At 35.0% G+C, this 19010-nt stretch overlaps 1 protein-coding gene across 9 annotated transcripts in view; it reads right to left on the reverse strand.

The window, feature by feature from the left end:
- The window catches only part of LCORL (ligand dependent nuclear receptor corepressor like), a 162149-nt gene that overhangs the window by 54099 nt on the left and 89040 nt on the right, over positions 1-19010 (reverse strand). For all 9 annotated transcript variants that reach the window (XM_089911705.1, XM_022566862.3, XM_022566841.3 and 6 more), the window contains one exon: positions 3702-3953. In XM_089911705.1, coding sequence (XP_089767831.1) covers positions 3702-3953 — 252 coding nt within the window. The remainder of the gene's footprint in view (positions 1-3701; positions 3954-19010) is intronic.

A 19010-nucleotide genomic window follows, 5' to 3' on the forward strand; every position in this document is an offset into this window, starting at 1 on the left:
ATGTTTTAGAGAAGTCCCTCACCACATTGACTTGGTAATTCTTGGCTCTTTTAAGTTTTACTCATAAATTTTATGATTGGCAAGTCATTTTTCACAATAAACCCTATCAGAATTTTGACTAGAATGACATTGAATTATTAAGTACATTAAAGATGAACTGCTATCTTCTAGAGTCTTCCCATTCATTTAAAATATAATCACTCATTTTGGGAGTCTTCTTTTATAACCTTCAATAAAGTTTTATAATGTTCTCCATAAGGTCTTAGTTTATTAGCTTCATTCTTAGGTGTTTTAATGTTTTTCCTGCTTTTGTTGCTGTTGTAGAAGATTTTTTAAAAACTGGATTTTCTAATTGGATGTTATCATACTAATCTTGTGAGTAGTACCTTTTCTGAACTCTTTCATCAGTTCTAAAACTTTACATAGATATTCTTTCATATTTTCTATATACACAATCGTACTGTTTGTAAGTAACCACAATTTTGTTCATTCTTTCCTTATAACTATTACTTATTATTGCTTACTTTCATATTTCTTTTTTTCTCATCACGTTACATGAGTCAAGACGTCTCATAAAATGCTGAAAATTTTTATCATGTCCGTTACTTTAAATCATTTGGTTATGATGTCCCTCATAGCAGAAGTACTCATCTATTCTTGGGGTGATAAGCATTTTTTATAATAAATGTGTCAGCTTTGGTAAATTTTTTCTGTATCTATTAGGATGATATTGGCTGATTTTTTTTGTAATGTGTAAAATCATAAAGGTGTCTCAAATGCAGAATCATCTGTGCTTCCCCACAGATGATTTATAATATTTGTATGATTTATAATTTATATAAACATTTATAATGTTTATAAACATTTATAAAAACATTTATAATGTTTTTATAATTCACTATATTCAATTTGCCAACATTTTGTTTAGAATTTTTGTACCTAGGTTTGTAAACAAGACTAGCTTGCAAATTTTCTTTCTTTTGCTATCTGTGCCTTGTTTTGATAAAGATTATATCACTATTTCTCTCTTTTCTATTCTTTAAAATTGTAAAAGATAAGAATTATCTACTGCCTTAAGGTTATATAAAGTTACCTGTAAAACCATTTGGGATTAATAATTCTATAGATTTATGGGTCAGACAATCCATAAATTATCTACATTATTTATGGCTAGATTATCTACTGGATTTACAGATTACAGCATCTAATCTGAATAAAATAAATCACAAAATGAACAAATGACTTAAACGAGTATTGTTGCAAAATTACAGTGAGAATAATGTGAAAAAAGCACTAGCAAATAATAGACAAACAAAGGCAGAACTAATCCTGCTACTACTAGTATGAGCATTTTATTAATTATACTATAAGGTATGAACAGTGAAGTCAGTCCAAAAGTCTTTTTAGTTCTTAAGAAACCATTTGAAATAAGGATTTATACCTTGTATTATTACTAATGAAACGCTCCAAAGTCTACATTGTGTAATAAGATACTGGGGGTGAAGTCACCACGATTAGCAAGACATTTAAAAATTGTTTACAACATCTTTATTTCAACCTTAAAAATTTTAATTTGTGGAAATATTAGTACATATAAGGTACTGGTGTGTATAGATACACACATACATGTGCTACATTAAAAAAAATTTGGTATGCAAGTAGACAAAGTTAGAGCTTACCAATCTATACCACGGCAGAATAGTTTTATAAAAGAAAATCTGATTTGTTACTCTCTGCTTAAAGAAACCTAGCAGCTTTCTAGGGCCCTAAGAAAAGTCAAAATCCTTAATATTTCCTACATGGCTTTCTCACAATCTTACCCCTGCCTATTTCTTTAGCCTCACCTATTACCATTCTCTCCCTTGCTTTATACACTACAAGCCACACTAAACTAAATGACTTTTCAGCCTCAGAATGTTAACATATATATTTGTGCACTTTGCCTAGAACATCAAAATAATTTAAATAAGTAACTACATTACTTATTTTCTATATATACTTGGGTCTGCCTTATTACTTAAATTCATAGAATCACAGAATGTAAGGACTGGAAATTTACTTTTAAAATGTCATCTATTCCAACCACTCATCTGATGCTTTTGAATGCCTCTAATGATAAGGCAACCAGGGAATCTTTTCCCCTTTAAAAAAAAATGTCTGATCTTTAGAAATATTCTTTCTTATATGGACCTGAAATCTGTTTCCACCTAACTTCTAGGTAGCGATCCTAATTCTACTCATTGGGCCATTCAGAGAAAGTTCAGTCCTACTTTAGTGGAAGAGCCATACAAATATTTACAGATAACTACCATGTTACTTCCAAGCCTTCTCTTCTGTGGTGGTAGGGAACAGGAGGTAGAGAGTAGGGAGAGACTAATGTCTGAGTATCTTTTATGAGTTGGTTACTTTATATTTAACTTTCATATTGCTCCAGTGAGTTTGTTATTATTATTGCCAAGTAACAAATGAGGAAATTAAAGCTCTGATAGGTAAAGTTAACTATTCATGTAACTTAAGTAGCAGAGCTGGGATTTCAACCACAAGTCTGTCACAGATACCAAAGCCTATGTTTTAGCCTCTTTAGAACACTGAACTGCCTCCCGCAAAGGAGAAGAGATATAAGAGGGTATGAAACATGGAAAAGCAAGACAAACAAAAATTCTAAAAATCCCATGCTTTCTAACTTCCAAAATTCAATGTATTGATATATTTTTGTCCTTAAGACTTACATCAAAATCATCTTCAACATTTCTTTCTCTGTCTTATAACCTACCTAATTATTATCTCAAATTTCTCAGATCTTACTACATAAATGAACTCAAACAACCTACAACTAGGGAAGCAAAAAGAGAAAAGTATTTCCATATTTCAGCCTCTCTCAATTTTAATGTCTTACACAGTGAAAAGATTATCTTCTTTAAACACTGACTAGTGTACTCTTCTTTACAGTCTCCAACACCACATTGCCTTCTGCAATCAAACTTAATGCTGACATTTTTTCTGGCTTTGAGGCCCGACAACACTATCCTTAACTTGTATTAACAAAAGCTACTTGTTCTCTCTTCTCCAGGCAAACACTTGTTTGGCATCCTCCACAAGCACTTTAAGGTCTTCCTTCTTTTCCTCTGAGAATCACAACTCTTCCCTCAATTAACAATTAGATAAGACCAATACCGCCTCATCATTCATGCTTCTTATGAAAAATGTATCTCCATATTGTTAATTATATTTATCCCATGCATTAACTTTTCTCTTTCCCTAGTTACATCATAAACAATTGAATACAAGTCATCTATTTCTTTTTATCTTTCACCTAAGTGCAAAAAACTGAACAGCAAGTGCTTAATGTTCTCAGCTGTACATTACAAAAATACATTTTTATCATATATATCTTTTTATTTGTACACTTTCCTTTTAGGTTGCTTGCTAGAATTCTCTCACCATACACTTTACTGTGAAAAAACATTGAGAGAAACTCTCACTTCCAGTTTTATAAACAAAGTCAAATGTAATACAAAAGCTCTAATTCAGCACTTCTCTCTAGTCCATACTACATAGGTTAATTACAAGTAATATTACTTCTGAAGTAAATTTCTCTGTGAATATAAGGTTATATATATTTAAGAATACTAAAACATAAAATTATATGTTACACACACACATACACACACATACCACACACACACACACACAAATCTTACCTTGCTGAGTATTTTGTTCTTGCATTCGATTCACAGTGAGGTCTAAGGGGCCTTCCTGCTCTTCCTGAAGGGAGTTTTCTGCTTGATTCATTTGGATACTCTTACATATTAGACTTGGTCCAATTGAACCATTTCTATTCTCTTGAATTTTACCACTTTTTGAAATATACTCAATTGCAAACTGACGTATCATCTTTTTCATTAATTCCTGAGCAACTAGGGGAATGTTAGGATCACAGTTCTGAGGAAGATCTAGGGAAGAAATAAATATAATAAGAATTAAAAAAGAGAATGCAAAATACCTATGTTTAAATTTATCTTAATTACAAATTAATGATTTCACAAGTCTCAGATTCAGTCCATAATTGCAAATGGTTTCTAGGACTTAGCAACAAAAACCTTGTTGATTTAATTAGTATTATGAGAATATATCAACCCCAAACTTGGCATTTTTAATTGTTTCTTAAAAATAAATATTTTTGGTCCCAAACTAAAATATAAACAACTAGACATAAAAACAGACAGCTTATTTTCAGAGTTTTAATTCAAATGTATTCTACAAGATACTAAGACACTTAGTATGTGAACATAAATTGTATATATAAGTAACCAAGCAAGTTTTAACCTAATAGAGTAGGTATACACATTAACTATTAAAGAAAATATCTAAACTCTGTAACTATTTATTACCATTAATTCTTCAATTCTGTCAAATGTGCACTTCATATATAGCCTAAATGTCATCATCAAGGATTTTTTTCTTTTTTCAATTTTTCATATTGAGAAATTTCAATCAGAAACAAAAAAATAAAGAACACTACAATGACACAGACAGCCTCTACCAAGATTCAAGAATTGTTAGCATTCTGCCACATTCACCTTCTTTTTACTTTTATTGGTTTGCAGAACTACTGGAAAGTAAACTGCAGAATTAGGAGATTTCACTCTTAAATATTTCAGTGCACACCTACTAAGATTCCCCTATAAAAACAGCAGTACCACTACTGAGGGTCTTAATCAGTCCTTGGTCCCAAAACATGTTGGTCAGCTACAACCAAAATAAAGGACAGCAGTCATATACAATTCTGCTTGAAACCTGTACAAGAGGTAAAAACAGTTGAATGATTTTGTAAGAGGTGTGGAATAAAGACAGACCACTTATAAACACAGTATATAATAAGTAATAAATAGTTTTAATATTGGATGGTGGTGGCTTTTTTCACACACACACTACTGGCCTCACCCCAATCCTTTTATTTACTCTGCTCCTTCAGAGGCAGAATGATTGGTGAACTAGGAAGGATGACTAAGTGTATTTGGTTAGGCTCCATACTTCTTCCTCTTAGAAGTGGGCCTACTTCTAGAGATAACGGGTTGGCCAAAAAGTTTGTTTGGGTTTTTCTGTAAGATGTTATGGAAAAACCCAAACGAACTTTTTGGCCAAACCAACATGCTCCTCTGCTCCTTAAATGCCTCAACTCTTCCCCAGGCAGATCAGTGCTGTGTGAACAGGACTGCCCTGATCCTGGGCTGTCTGAGACTGAAGGGTTGAGTCTCCTTAGTTTTGGGGTTTAGTATTAGCTGGAGCAATTGTCTAAGAGATCTGAGGGCAAGTCCTCCAACTAGCATCTACTTTTATAGATCCATGATTCTAAAATGCAAGAAGATTAGAAAACATACTATTTAAAGGTGAGGAAAGGCAACAAAACTACCTCCACCATATCTGATAGCAAAATGTGACCTCAGCCGACATCAATCTGTTTATGGTCCTGCAGAAATATCAATATATTTGATCACAGGGTGCTGTTTTGGACCTGCTGGAGATGTTACATAATAAACATCTCCATTACATTAGCTCTTTCAAAACAAAGAACACTGAATTCTGAAAAAACATTTGAGAAGGGATTACGGGCCTATAGAAAAAGTAACATTTTTAGTCCTCACATTTATTCTTTGTTTAGAGCCCATTAGGGAAGAGAGGTACTATTTGTTTCTGAGTACGAGAAAAAAAGACTTGGCTATACAGTTGAGCACTGAGCAACATGCGTTTGAACTGTGCGGGTACACACAGACATGGATTTTTTCCAATAAATACATACTACGGTACTGCACAGTCCATGGTTGGTCAGTCTGCAGATGTGGAACCCCGAGTATGGAGGGCCCGCTGCAAAGTTAGACTCATTTTTCACTGTGCAGAGGGTCAGTGCTCCTAACCCCCACGTTGTCCAAGGGTCAACTGTATATATCACATGCCCGTGGCTCAGTTATTTTATAACTGGAGGTTTGTACCTCTTAATTTCCCCCTTCACCTATTTCATCCGCCAACACTCCTCCCCTCTGGCAACCACCTGTTTGTTCTCTGTAACTATGAGTCTGTTTTAGCTTAGTTTGTTTTTGTTTTGTTTCTTAGAGTCCACATATAAATGAGAATATACAATGCAAGGAATATGGTCAATAATACTGTATTAACTTTGTATGAGGACAGTTGCTTACTAGACTTATTATGGTGATCATTTCATCATGCATGCAAATGTGAATCACTCCATAGTATACCTGAAACTAAAGTAATATTGCCAACTATATTTTAATGAAAAAAGAAAGACTTAGCTATAGATTGAAATCTTAGCCATCTTCCTGAATTCAGGCTAGTTACATACCCCTCTGTGTTTTAGTTTCTCTGTTCATAAAAATGGAAATGATAATAGAACCTTGGAAGTCATAATAAGTCTTGCTCACAGGATACTTTAAAGTTATATGAGATTGTAGATAAAATACTGAACTCCTGTACTTGTCATTTTAATAGCTGACATTTACTCCACTGTTATCTTAGGTTATAGTGAAAATAACAAGAGAAACAAAAAGATGCAGGCCAAGAAGTTATATTTTACGTAAATCATAAAATGTCAAATAAGTAAAAATATTAACTAACTAGGTTAATATGTAAAATTATTAACTAGCTGGGAAAACACAAAGGACATAATTTCTAAGCCCATGTGATATACCGTGCTCCAGAATAGATAGTATTAGCACATGTAACCCAACTAAAGTGATTTGTTAACAAAACGAGAAATTTCCATGTTACACATAAGGATTCCCAATTTATACCATTTCTTGACTATTACTTCCAGGAATCCTTGAAGGCATCTGTGAACACTCTTTTCCATCTTTTTTCAAACCTAATCTTGCTTTGAATTATGTGTTAAAAGGAGATATTGATTTACTTCTAGGTATTTTGGTTAATTATCCTGTAATGTATTGGCTAGTATCACTTTATAAATTCAAAATAATTATATTTATCAAAAAACAACAGAAATATGATCAGACATATCATGTGACTAGGGCTATACTTTAGAATTGAGTTTAGAGCTAAGTTTAAAGCAGAACAGATAATGCTACTTTATTCTATTCATCTACTCAGTTTTTGTTTATATTGGGAATAGTCTATGTGTGAGACCAAAGGACTTGGCAAAAAACAAACAAACAAGATAAAAAAGAAAAGGAGACAAAGAAAATGCTGCTCAGCTGCTGATTAGTGAGCCTTCTAGAATACCTGTGCAAATTATCAAAACTATAAAAAACATTGAGTTAACTAAAGATCTAGGCCAGGGATATAAACTCAGATGGTTTCAAAATTCAGGCAACTCACAAACCCTGGGCTAGAAGAGAAAATATGTTGCCAAATAGAAATGGTATGCCCCAAGAAGATAGAAATAACTTATTTTTGCCCTATCTCTTCATTTTCCAAATTTATCTAATTCAAGAGTTTAGCAAGTTGTTTGTAGTAGCCAGTTTCAAGATGGTCCTTAATGATTCCCACTCCCACCTCGTGGTTTCCAGGGTTGTGTAGTCCCTTCCACATTGTATTAAGGGTGGAATGTGTGATTAATAATAACATACTGCAGAAGTGTATGTCACTTCCAAGATTAGGTTATAAAAGAATATGGATACCCTGGATACTCTTAATACTGGTGTTTGCTGTGACCCCCACCCACACTATTCTGTCCTCTTGCTCTCTCATCACTCACTCTGGAGAAAGCTGTCCTGTGAGCGGCACTGAGGAGGCTCACAAGGAAAGGAACTGAAGTCTCCTGCAAACAGCCAAATGACTGAATTGGGAAGAAGATGCTCAAGACCAATCAACTCCCAAATGACTGAAAAGGAAAACAACACAGCAAAAGTTATGTGATGAAGCTAAAGCAGTGCTTAGAGAGCAATTTATAGCAATAAACACATATATTAAAAAAAATTCAACCCAGTAACCCAATAACCTAACCTTCCTCCTTAAGAGAAAACGAATCGAAAATTAAACCCAAAGCAAGCACAGAGAAGAAAATAAATAAAAAGTTAGGGCAGAAAAAAATAAGATAGAGAATAGAAAGACAACAGAGAAGAGCAATAAAACCAAAAGTTGGTTCTCTGAAAAGATCAAAAATTTGACCAAGAATAAAAACCAGAATACACTTAAGTTTGTAAAATCAGAAATGAAGGAAGCAATATCAGCACTAACATTAAAGGTAATCAAGAAATACTACAAAAAAAAAAAAAAAAGAAAAGAAAAAAGCTATACATCAACACATTAGGTATCCTAGATGAAATGGCCAAATTGCTAGAAAGACACAAACTATCAAACTCACTCAAGAAGTAACAGTAAAACCTGGACCTGCAAGTAAAAAGACTGAATTAGTAACCAAAAATCTTGCCACAAAGAAAAGCCCAGGGACAGACAGATTTACTGGTGAATTCTGTTAGACATTTAAAGAGGAATTAAAACCAATCCTTCACAAACTCCAAAACAAGAGACGAGGAAGGAACACTTCCCAACTCATTCTATGAGGGCAATATTAGCCTGATACCAAACCTGGAAAAAGAAATTACATGAAAAGAAAACTACTAAATGAAATGAAAACTATCCATTATGAATAGACAAAAATCCAGTTGACCCTTGAGCTACATGGGTTTGAGCTGTGCGGGTCCACTTATCTGTGGATTTTTTTCAACAGTAAATACTACAGTACTACACAATCTGTGACTGGTTGAATCTCTGGATGTGGAAATGCAAATACAGAGGGCTGACCATAAGTCATACACAGATTTTCAACTGCATGAGGGGCCAGCCCCTATCCATCACATTGTTCAAGGGCCAACTCCCCTATCACACAGAAACAGGCAACACATAAAAAGGATTATACAATAAGACAAGGTTGTCCACGCTCACCATTATTATTCAACATAGTTTTGGAAGTTTTAGCCATAGCAATCAGAGTAGAAAAAGAAATAAAAGGAATCCAAATCGGAAAAGAAGAGGTAAAGCTGTCACTGTTTGCAGATGACATGATACTATACATAGAGAATCCTAAAGATGCTATCCGAAAACTACTAGAGCTAAATCAATGAATTTGGTAAAGTAGCAGGATACAAAATTAATGCACAGAAACAAAATTAATGCACAGAAATCTCTGGCATTCCTGTACACTAATGATGAAAAATCTGAAAGAGAAATTAAGGAAACACTCCCATTTACCACTGCAACAAAAAGAATAAAATACCAAGGAATAAACTTACCTAAGGAGACAAAAGACCTGTATGCAAAAAACTGTAAGACACTGATGAAAGAAATTAAAGATGATACAAACAGATGGAGAGATATACCATGTTCTTGGATTGGAAGAATCAACACTGAGAAAATGACTCTATTCCCCAAAGCAATCTACAGATTCAATGCAATCCCTATCAAACTATCACTGGCATTTTTCACAGAACTAGAACAAAAAATTTCACAATTTGTATGGAAACACAAAAGACCCTGAATAGCCAAAGCAATCTTGAGAACGAAAAACGGAGCTCGAGGAATCAGGCTCCCTGACTTCAGGCTATACTACAAAGCTACGGTAATCAAGACAGTATGGTACTGGCACAAAAACAGAAATATAGATCAATGGAACAGGATAGAAAGCCCAGAGATATACCCACGCACCTATGGTCACCTTATTTTTGATAAAGGAGGCAAGAATATACAATGGAGAAAAGACAGCCTCTTCAATAAGTGGTGCTGGGAAAACTGGACAGCTACACGTAAAAGAACGAAATTAGAACACTCCCTAACACCATACACAAAAATAAACTCAAAAATGGATTAAAGACCTAAACATAAGGCCAGACACTATAAAACTCTTAGAGGAAAATGGCAGAATACTCCATGACATAGATCACAACAAGATCCCTTTTCACCCACCTCCTAGAGAAATGGAAATAAAAACAAAAATAAACAAATGGGACCTAATGAAACTTAAAAGCTTTTGCACAGCAAAGGAAACCGTAAACAAGATGAAAAGACAACCCTCAGAATGGGAGAAAATATCTGCAAATGAATTAACTGACAAAGGATTAATCTCCAAAATTTACAAGCAGCTCATGCAGCTCAATATCAAAAAAACAAACAACCGAATCCAAAAATGGGCAAAAGACCTAAATAGACATTTCTCCAAAGAAGATATACAGATTGCCAACAAACACATGAAAGGATGCTCAACATCACGAATCATTAGAGAAATGCAAATCAAAACTGCAATGACATATCATCCCACACCAGTCAGAATGGTCATCATCAAAAAATCTAGAAACAATAAATGCTGAAGAGGATGTGGAGAAAAGGGAACACTCTTGCACTGCTGGTGGGAATGTAAATTGATACAGCCACTTCAGAGAACAGTATGGAGGTTCCTTAAAAACCTAAAAATAGAACTACCATACAACCCAGCAATCCTACTACTGGGTATGTAGCCTGAGAAAACCATAATTCAAAAAGAGTCATGTCCCAAAATGTTCACTGTAGCTCTATTTACAATAGCCAGGACATGGAAACAACCTAAGTGTCCATTGACAGATGAATGGATAAAGAAGATGTGGCACATATACACAATGGAGTATTACTCAGCCATAAAAAGAAACAAAACTGAGTTATTTGCAGCGAGACAGATGGACCCAGAGTCTGTCACACTGAGTGAAGTAAGTCAGAAAGAGAAAAATAAATACCGTATGCTAACTCATTGTGTGGAATCTGAAAAGAAAAAAAAAACTGTTCCTGAAGAACCTAGGGGCAGGACAGGAATAAAGACGCAGATGTAGAGAATGGACTTGAGGACACCGGGAGGGGGAAGGGTAAGCTGGGACAAAGTGAGAGAGTGGCATGGACTTATATACACTACCAAATGTAAAATAGATAGCTAGTGGGAAGCAGCTGCATAGCACAGGGAGATAAGCTCGGTGCTTTGTGACCATCTAGAGGGGTGGGATAGGGAGGGTGGGAGGGAGACGCAAGAGGGAGGAGATATGGGGATATATGTATATGTATAGCTGATTCACTTTGTTATAAAGCAGAAACTAACAAACCATTGTAAAGCAATTATACTACAAAAAAGATGTTAAAAAAAAAAAAAGGATTATACATCAAGACCAAGAATCACAAGTATACAAGGTTAGTTCAACATATGAAAACCAATCAGGCAATGTAATGTAACGTATTAATAAAGAACAAAATCCACATAATAATCTCCAAGTGCTGTAGAAAGCACTTGATACCTTTTCATGATAAAAACAATGTACAAACTAGAAATAGAAGGAAACTACCTCAATCTACGAAAGAGCATCTATGAAAAATCTACAGATAACATCACACTTAATGGTGAAAGATTGAAAGTTTCCCCCATAATATGAGAACAAGAGAAGGACTCTTGTCCTTGCTCTCATTACTTCTGTTCAACATGTACTGGAGGTTCTAGCCAGTGCAATTAGGCAGGAAAAAGAAATAAAAGTAATTTGGATTGAAAAAGTAGAAGTAAAACTCTTTTTACAGATAACATAATGTTGTATATACAAATTTGTTAGGAATCCACATACACAAAATTTTAGAACTAGTAAATTCAGCAAGGTTACAGGATGCCATATCAATATACAAAAATCAATTTTACTTCTGCACAATGGCACTAAACAATTCTAAAAGGAAATAATTAAGAAAATAATTCCATTTACAACAGTATTAGGAAGAAAAGACTTACAGGAATAAGTTTGACAAAACATAAATAAACAGAAATACATCCTGTGTTCATGAACTGGAAGACTTAATATTGTTACATGATAAGAACTCCCCAAATTGATCAACAAATTCAACACAATCCCTATCAAAACCCTAGCTGGCATTTATTTTTTATTTTATTTTATTTTTTTTTGCGGTACGCAGGCCTCTCACTGTTGCGGCCTCTCCCATTGCGGAGCACCGGCTCCGGACGCACAGGCTCAGCGGCCACGGCTCATGGGCCCAGCCGCTCTGCAGCATGTGGGACCCTCCCGGACCGGGGCACAAACCCGCATCCCCTGCATCGGCAGGCGGACCCCCAACCACTGCGCCACCAGGGAAGCCCCGAGCTGGCATTTTTGTATAAACTGACAAGGTGATTCTAAAAAGCATACTGAAATGCAAGGAATCCAGAATAGCCAAAATAATCTTGAAAAAGAACTAAACTGGAGGATTAGCAATTCCTGATTTCAAAACTTACTATAAAGTATAATAATCAAGCCTAGGTGTTAATGTCCTAAGGACAGACATATAGATTAATAGAGTAGAATTGAGCCCCAAGATAAACCATTAATCTATTTTTGATAAGAGTACCAAGACAATTCAGTGGGGGAAATCATTGTCTTTTCAACAAACTATGCTAGGACAACTGGATATTTACATGCAAAATAATGAAACTGGACCTCCACCTCATACCATATAGAATAATTAACTCAAAATGCATCAATGACCTAAATGTAGGAGCTAAAACTATAAAAATCTGAAAGAAAACATACATGTAAATCTTCATGACCTTAGATTAAGGCAATGATTCCTTAGATTCGACACTAAAACACAAGCAACAAGAGAAAAAAATAGATATAATGAACTTGATTAAAATTTAAAACTTTTGTACTTCAAAGGACACTAAGTGAAGAGAGTCCACAGAATAGGAGTAAATATTTACAAATCACATGTCTGATAAGGGTCTACTGTCCAAGTATATAAAGAACTCTTATAACCCAACAATAAAAAGACAAATGCCCAAATAAAAAAACAGCAAATTATTTGAGTAGACATTTCTCCAAAGAAGATATTACTAATGACCAGTAAGCACATGACAAGTTGATTAACATCATTAGTCTTTAGGGAAATGCAAATCAAAAGCACAATGAGATACCATTTCACACCTTGAAGGAGAATTATAATAAAAAGTGCAGATAACAAGTGCGAGTGAGAATGTGGAGAAATCTGAGTCCTCATACATGGTAGGTGGGAATGTAAAATGGTGCAGCCATTTTGGAAAATAATTCTGAAAACACATTAAAAAATGTAAACACAGAATTACCATATGACCCAGCAAATTCCACCCCTAAGTATATAACTATGAAAACTGAAAACATATGTTCAATCAAAAGTATGTATGAATGTTCACAGCAGCATTATTCACAACAGCCAAAAAGTAGAAACAACCCAAATGAATGTCAACTGGTGAATGTATAAATAAAATGTGGTATATCCATACAATAATTATTCAATCATAAAAAGAAATGAACTGATGCATGTTATAACAAGAATGAACCTCAAAAACATGCTAAATGAAGGCTGCACATAGTGCAATTTCATTTATATGAAATGTTTAAAACAGGCAAATCTACAAAGAGAGAAATCTATTAGATTAGTGGTTGCCAAAGCCTGGAGAAGAGTAAGAGAATGATGAGTGAGTGTTCATCTAGTAATGGGTTTCTTTTTCAGGGTGAAGAAAATGTTCTGGAATCAGACAGCGGTGATGGTTGCAAAACTTTGTTAATGAGTGTATTAAAAACCACTGAATTTTATACTTTAAAAAATTTTATTGTATGTGAATTATAACTCAATTTAAAAAAATAGGAAGAAAGGATAAATTAGAAAGTGGAACTTAGAGCCCAGAGGGCAGATTCAAGAGCCATAAAGAATTTTTCCTTAAGATCTAATTGAATAACTTCCAACATCTGCCCAGCTGGATTTCAGGATTGCTATGGAACAGTGACCCCTGTGTGCACCCCATTTCGCCACTTTTGAACAAGAGTGTTTACAGTGGTTATCCTATGCCTATCCTAACATTGTATGTTGGGTGTGTGTGAGCAAGTAATTTGCCTTTTTACTTTTAAAGGTCTACAGATCAAGAGAAACTATATTTGAAGTGCTATACCAAAGGAACTACACTCAAGGAACTTCATTTGTATCTGAAACTGAGTTAGATAACAAGAGTGTGGTCTCTGAGATGATGTTGTAATAAGATAAGACTTTTGGAGGTCTTGGGCAGGGGTGAGTGTATTTTACATATGGGAGAGATGTGAATCACCAGAACCAACTGATTCCAACTTCCTTGTATTCACTCCTTTGTTTAGTATTCTTCCACACTCATAGGTAGCATCTAATGCTACTATTTACCTAGAGAGAGAGTTGCTCTTAGGACCAATCTAAGAATATCTGTGTAGGCTGTCTCAATTATGAGACTGTCAAAGTGGACAATATTGGTCACTAATCCAACAAAAATTTTAAAGACCAGGATGATGGTATTTTTCTTATCTTCTCTTTCTCCAAAATCCACTTCCCTCCTCTCCATGTTTGATATGTATTAACAATTAATACTTGTAGCACTTTATTTAACATGAAGACTTCTGACACACATTGGTATTATTTAATGACAAATATCATATTAGTGCAGATAATGATATAACGAAAGGTAAGAAGGAAAGCAAAGTTCTACTGAACCACTTATGGTGTACAGTTGTTGCCCTTGCCTCCTATTCTTCCCCAAATATTTTTTTTCTAAAAATTTCAATCTACAGAAAAGTTGAAAAAAGAGTACAATGTACTTCCACAAAATTTTACCTCTATAGATTCAACAACTATTGACATTTTGCGTCATTGGATTTACACATAAACTCACACACACAGGTTATTTATGGGTGAAGCATTTGAAAGTTGCAGATATCATGAAGCTTTAACTCTACTTAAGAAATAAAGAACAAGAACATTGTGATACATAACTATAATGCCATCATCCCTTTCAAAAAATTTAACACAAAAAATATAGTCCCCAACTTTCCTCATTATCTCCTTTACAGCTTTTTCCTCCCCAATCTCAGGTTGCAATCTAGGATTACACATTGTATTTTTTTTTAACATCTTTATTGGAGTATAATTGCTTGACAATGGTGTGTTAGTTTCTGCTTCATAATAAAGTGAATCAGTTATACATATACATATGTCCCCATATCTCTTCCCTCTGGCGTCTCCCTCCCACACTCCCTATCCCACCCCTCTAGGTGGTCACAAAGCACCGAGCTGATCTCCCTGTGCTATGCGGCTGCTTCCCACTAGCTATCTGTTTTACATTTGGTAGTGTATATATGTCCAAGCCACTCTCTCACTTTGTCCCAGCTTACCCTTCCCCCTCCCCGTATCCTCAAGTCCATTCTCTAGTAGGTCTGCATCTTTATTCTCGTCTTGCCCCTAGGTTCTTCATGACCACTTTTTTTTTTTTTAGATTCCATATATATGTGTTAGCATACAGTATTTGTTTTTCTCTTTCTGACTTACTTCACTCTGTATGACAGACTCTAGCACCCACCTCATTACAAATAACTCAATTTCGTTTCTTTTTATGGCTGAGTAATATTCCATAGTATATATGTGCCACATCTTCTTTATCCATTCATCTGTTGATGGAAACTTAGGTTGTTTCCATGTCCTGGCTATTGTAAATAGAGCTGCAATTAATATTTTGGTACATGACTCTTTTTGAATTATGGTTTTCTCAGGGTATATGCCCAGTAGTGGGTTTCCTGGGTCATATGGTAGTTCTATTTGTAGTTTTTTAAGGAACCTCCATACTGTTCTCCATAGTGGCTGTATCAATTTACATTCCCACCAACAGTGCAAGAGTGTTCCCTTTTCTCCACACCCTCTCCAGCATTAATTGTTTGTAGATTTTTTGATGGCCATTCTGACCAGTGTGAGATGATATCTCATTGTAGTTTTGATTTGCATTTCTCTAATGATTAATGATGTTGAGCATTCTTTCATGTGTTTGTCGGCAATCTGTATATCTTCTTTGGAGAACTGTCTATTTAGGTCTTCTGTCCATTTTTGGATTGGGTTGTTTGTTTTTTGATATTGAGCTGCATGAGCTGCTTGTAAATTTTGGAAATTAATCCTTTGTCAGTTGCTCCATTTGCAGATATTTTCTCCCATTCTGAGGGTTGTCTTTTCATCTTGTTTACGGTTTCCTTTGCTGTGCAAAAACTTTTAAGTTTCATTAGGTCCCATTTGTTTATTTTTGTTTTTATTTCCATTTCTCTAGGAGGTGGGTCAAAAAGGATCTTGGTGTGATTGATGTCATGGAGTGTTCTGCCTGTGTTTTCCTCTAAGAGTTTGATAGTGTCTGGCCTCACATTTAGGTCTTTAATCCATTTTGAGTTTATTTTTGTGTATGGTGTTAGGGAGTGTTCTGATTTCATTCTTTTAAATGTAGTTGTCCAGTTTTCCCACCACCACTGTTCTCACACACTCGTACCAAATTTCTATGCAGGTTCTTGTAAGTAACTCTCGATGTTACATCAAACATTATAATGGCACACTGAGCTTGGATATAATAGCCATCTCTCAGTCCACGAAATTTCTCCTGACCAGCTGTATCCCATACATTGAACTGAATAGGTCCTTTGCTGGTATGGAACACAAGGGGATGGACCTCAACACCCAAGGTAGCTACATACTTCTTCTCAAATTCACCAGTCGGATGACGTTTCACAAATGTAGTTTCACCAGTACCACCATCACCAACGAATACAAGTTTGAACTGAACTTGGGGTTCTCCTTGGGCAGCCAATGTTATGTTACTCCTCCCGGCTGCCTCCCGCTGTCGCCACTGGGATGTCCCGATCCCCGGCCCCGCAACCCCTGCCCTGGCCCCCTCCTTACTTATTTTAGATCCACTTTACCGATCTAGGACTGAAAGTAACATGTTAATACACCTGAGGTGTTTGTCCTTTACTCTGAATTCTCTCAAGTTTCTGCTTTATGAAGTTCACTGCTATATTATTTGACACAGATATTAATAAGTACTATTTATGAGTTAAGGCCCTTAACAAAGTTTTTTGTCCTCAAGACAACCAATGTAATTTGGTATGCAAGAGAAATATTTTGAGTACTTCACATTTAATTGTACAGAATATTTTTTAAAATGTCTAACCCAAGGGTTAAATTTTCATAAATTAAAACAATTTTATTCCTTCATCAGGGGCTTCTTAAGTGTAATAGCCCTTTTTTTTACTACAATGTGTGCGGTGCTGAAGAACACAAGGACTACTAGGTATAGTTTAGTGCCACTGGTTTGACTCATGCTAGGGTACCAGTAATTTTAACCAACATTGCTCTTGCACCATCAGTTTTAAGGTCAACACAGCAAAAGTGGCAAATAACATCTTAGAATCATATTTTATAAAGTTTTGACCTTGCACATTCCTTCAATGAGTCTTAGAGACCCAAGAGTTCCATGTATCACTCTTGGAGAACCACCAAACTTAGCATATTTTTAACCCATAATAAATAGTACACTGGAAGGCAATATAGAAGAATGGTTGGAAATACATCATTGTAGTCAGATACACCTGGAATCAAATTTCAGCTCTGCTGATTACAGGCTGTATAACGTTGTGTAAGCTACTTTATAAGCCATAATCTCTTCATCTGTAAAGCAGTTTTACTAATAGTGTCTAAAGGAGTTGCTTCAAGGATTAGATGAACTAATGTATAGAGAGTGCTTACCCAGTGCTTATCACATAGTCCTCAAAAACCAGTAGCCTAATTACATAATTTTTATATAATGCAACTATTTTCTAACAATCCCTATCAGGGGAAAAAAATTAAAGACAATAATTTGGGAAATCTCCCTAGACCAAAATCTTTAAAAATGAGCAAAATACTTGAAGCATTAAATTCCTAGAATTTTAGGATGTAAAATTTCGGATACCAGCAAATTTTGACATTTTCACTTTAATAGCCTTTTTAAAAAAATTGTTTTAACTTTATCTTTTCTATTTTATCTTTGCATATTATTTCACCAGTTTTGTTGATATCTTGTCTGCCTTTCTCCTAATTATTTAGGGTTACTTTATTTTATTTTGTATTTTATTTATTTGTTTTTGGCTGCGTTGGGTCTTCATTGCTGCGCGTGGGCTTTCTCTAGTTGCGGTGAGCAGGCGTTACTCTTTGTTGCGGTGCGCAGGCTTCTTATTGTGGTGGCTTCTCTTGTTGTGGAGCACAGGCTCTAGGTGCGCAGGCTTCAGTAGTTGCAACTCACGGGCTCAGTAGTTGTGGTTTGCGGGCTCTAGAGCGCAGGCTCAGTAGTTGTGGCACACGGGCTTAGTTACTCCGCAGCATGTGGGATCTTTCCAGACCAGGGCTCGAACCTGTGTCCCCTGCAATGGCAGGCAGATTCTTAACCACTGCACCACCAAGGAAGTCCCTTAGGGTTACTTAAAAAAAAAAAAAAAACTCCTTCACTTAGATGCTCCGCTGACTTACTAAATTTCCAATCTTTTGCTTAATATAAAATTTTAAGGCTATAAATCTCCTTCTATCAAATCCTATAAGTCTTATAAGCTTTAAAATATATTTTTAATATTATTTAGTGCCAAATATATTCTGATAGCCATTAGGATTCCTTCTTTATCCCATAAATTACTTAGAAATATCATAATATTTCCATATGCACAAACTTATTCCATTAAAGTTGTCTTTTTTGTTACTGACTGCCATCTTAACTGAACTGTATCAAGAAATATGGTCTGTGTGATATCAGTTTTTACTTGTTGATAACTTCTTAATGGCACAAAATGCAGTCAGTTTTTATAAAATTTTGAGTATACTTGAAAAAATGTTTACAAGGTTTCAAAATTTGAAATGATTGGGTTTGGGGCTCTATGTATGTCCATAACCTCAAACTTATTAAAACTATGTTGTTCAAATCTTCTTTCTTCTCATTAACATTAGGTCTGTTGGACTTAACAAGATCTTAAACTCCCTGTCTATGATGTTCTCCTTGTACTTTTGATAATTTTTGCATCATATTTTCAGGCTGTGTTATTCTGACACACATATTCACAACTGTCATGGTTTTCTGGTGAAACAGTACCTTTTATCATGATATAAAAATCCAATTAATTTTTAATATTTCTGTCTTCATAAGTCATTATGCTTGATGTTAT

Source organism: Delphinapterus leucas, chromosome 5 (genome assembly GCF_059928025.1).
Source record: "Delphinapterus leucas isolate spDelLeu-1000000601 "Yukka" chromosome 5, BTC_Dleu_Yukka2, whole genome shotgun sequence".
Lineage (NCBI taxonomy): Eukaryota > Metazoa > Chordata > Mammalia > Artiodactyla > Monodontidae > Delphinapterus > Delphinapterus leucas.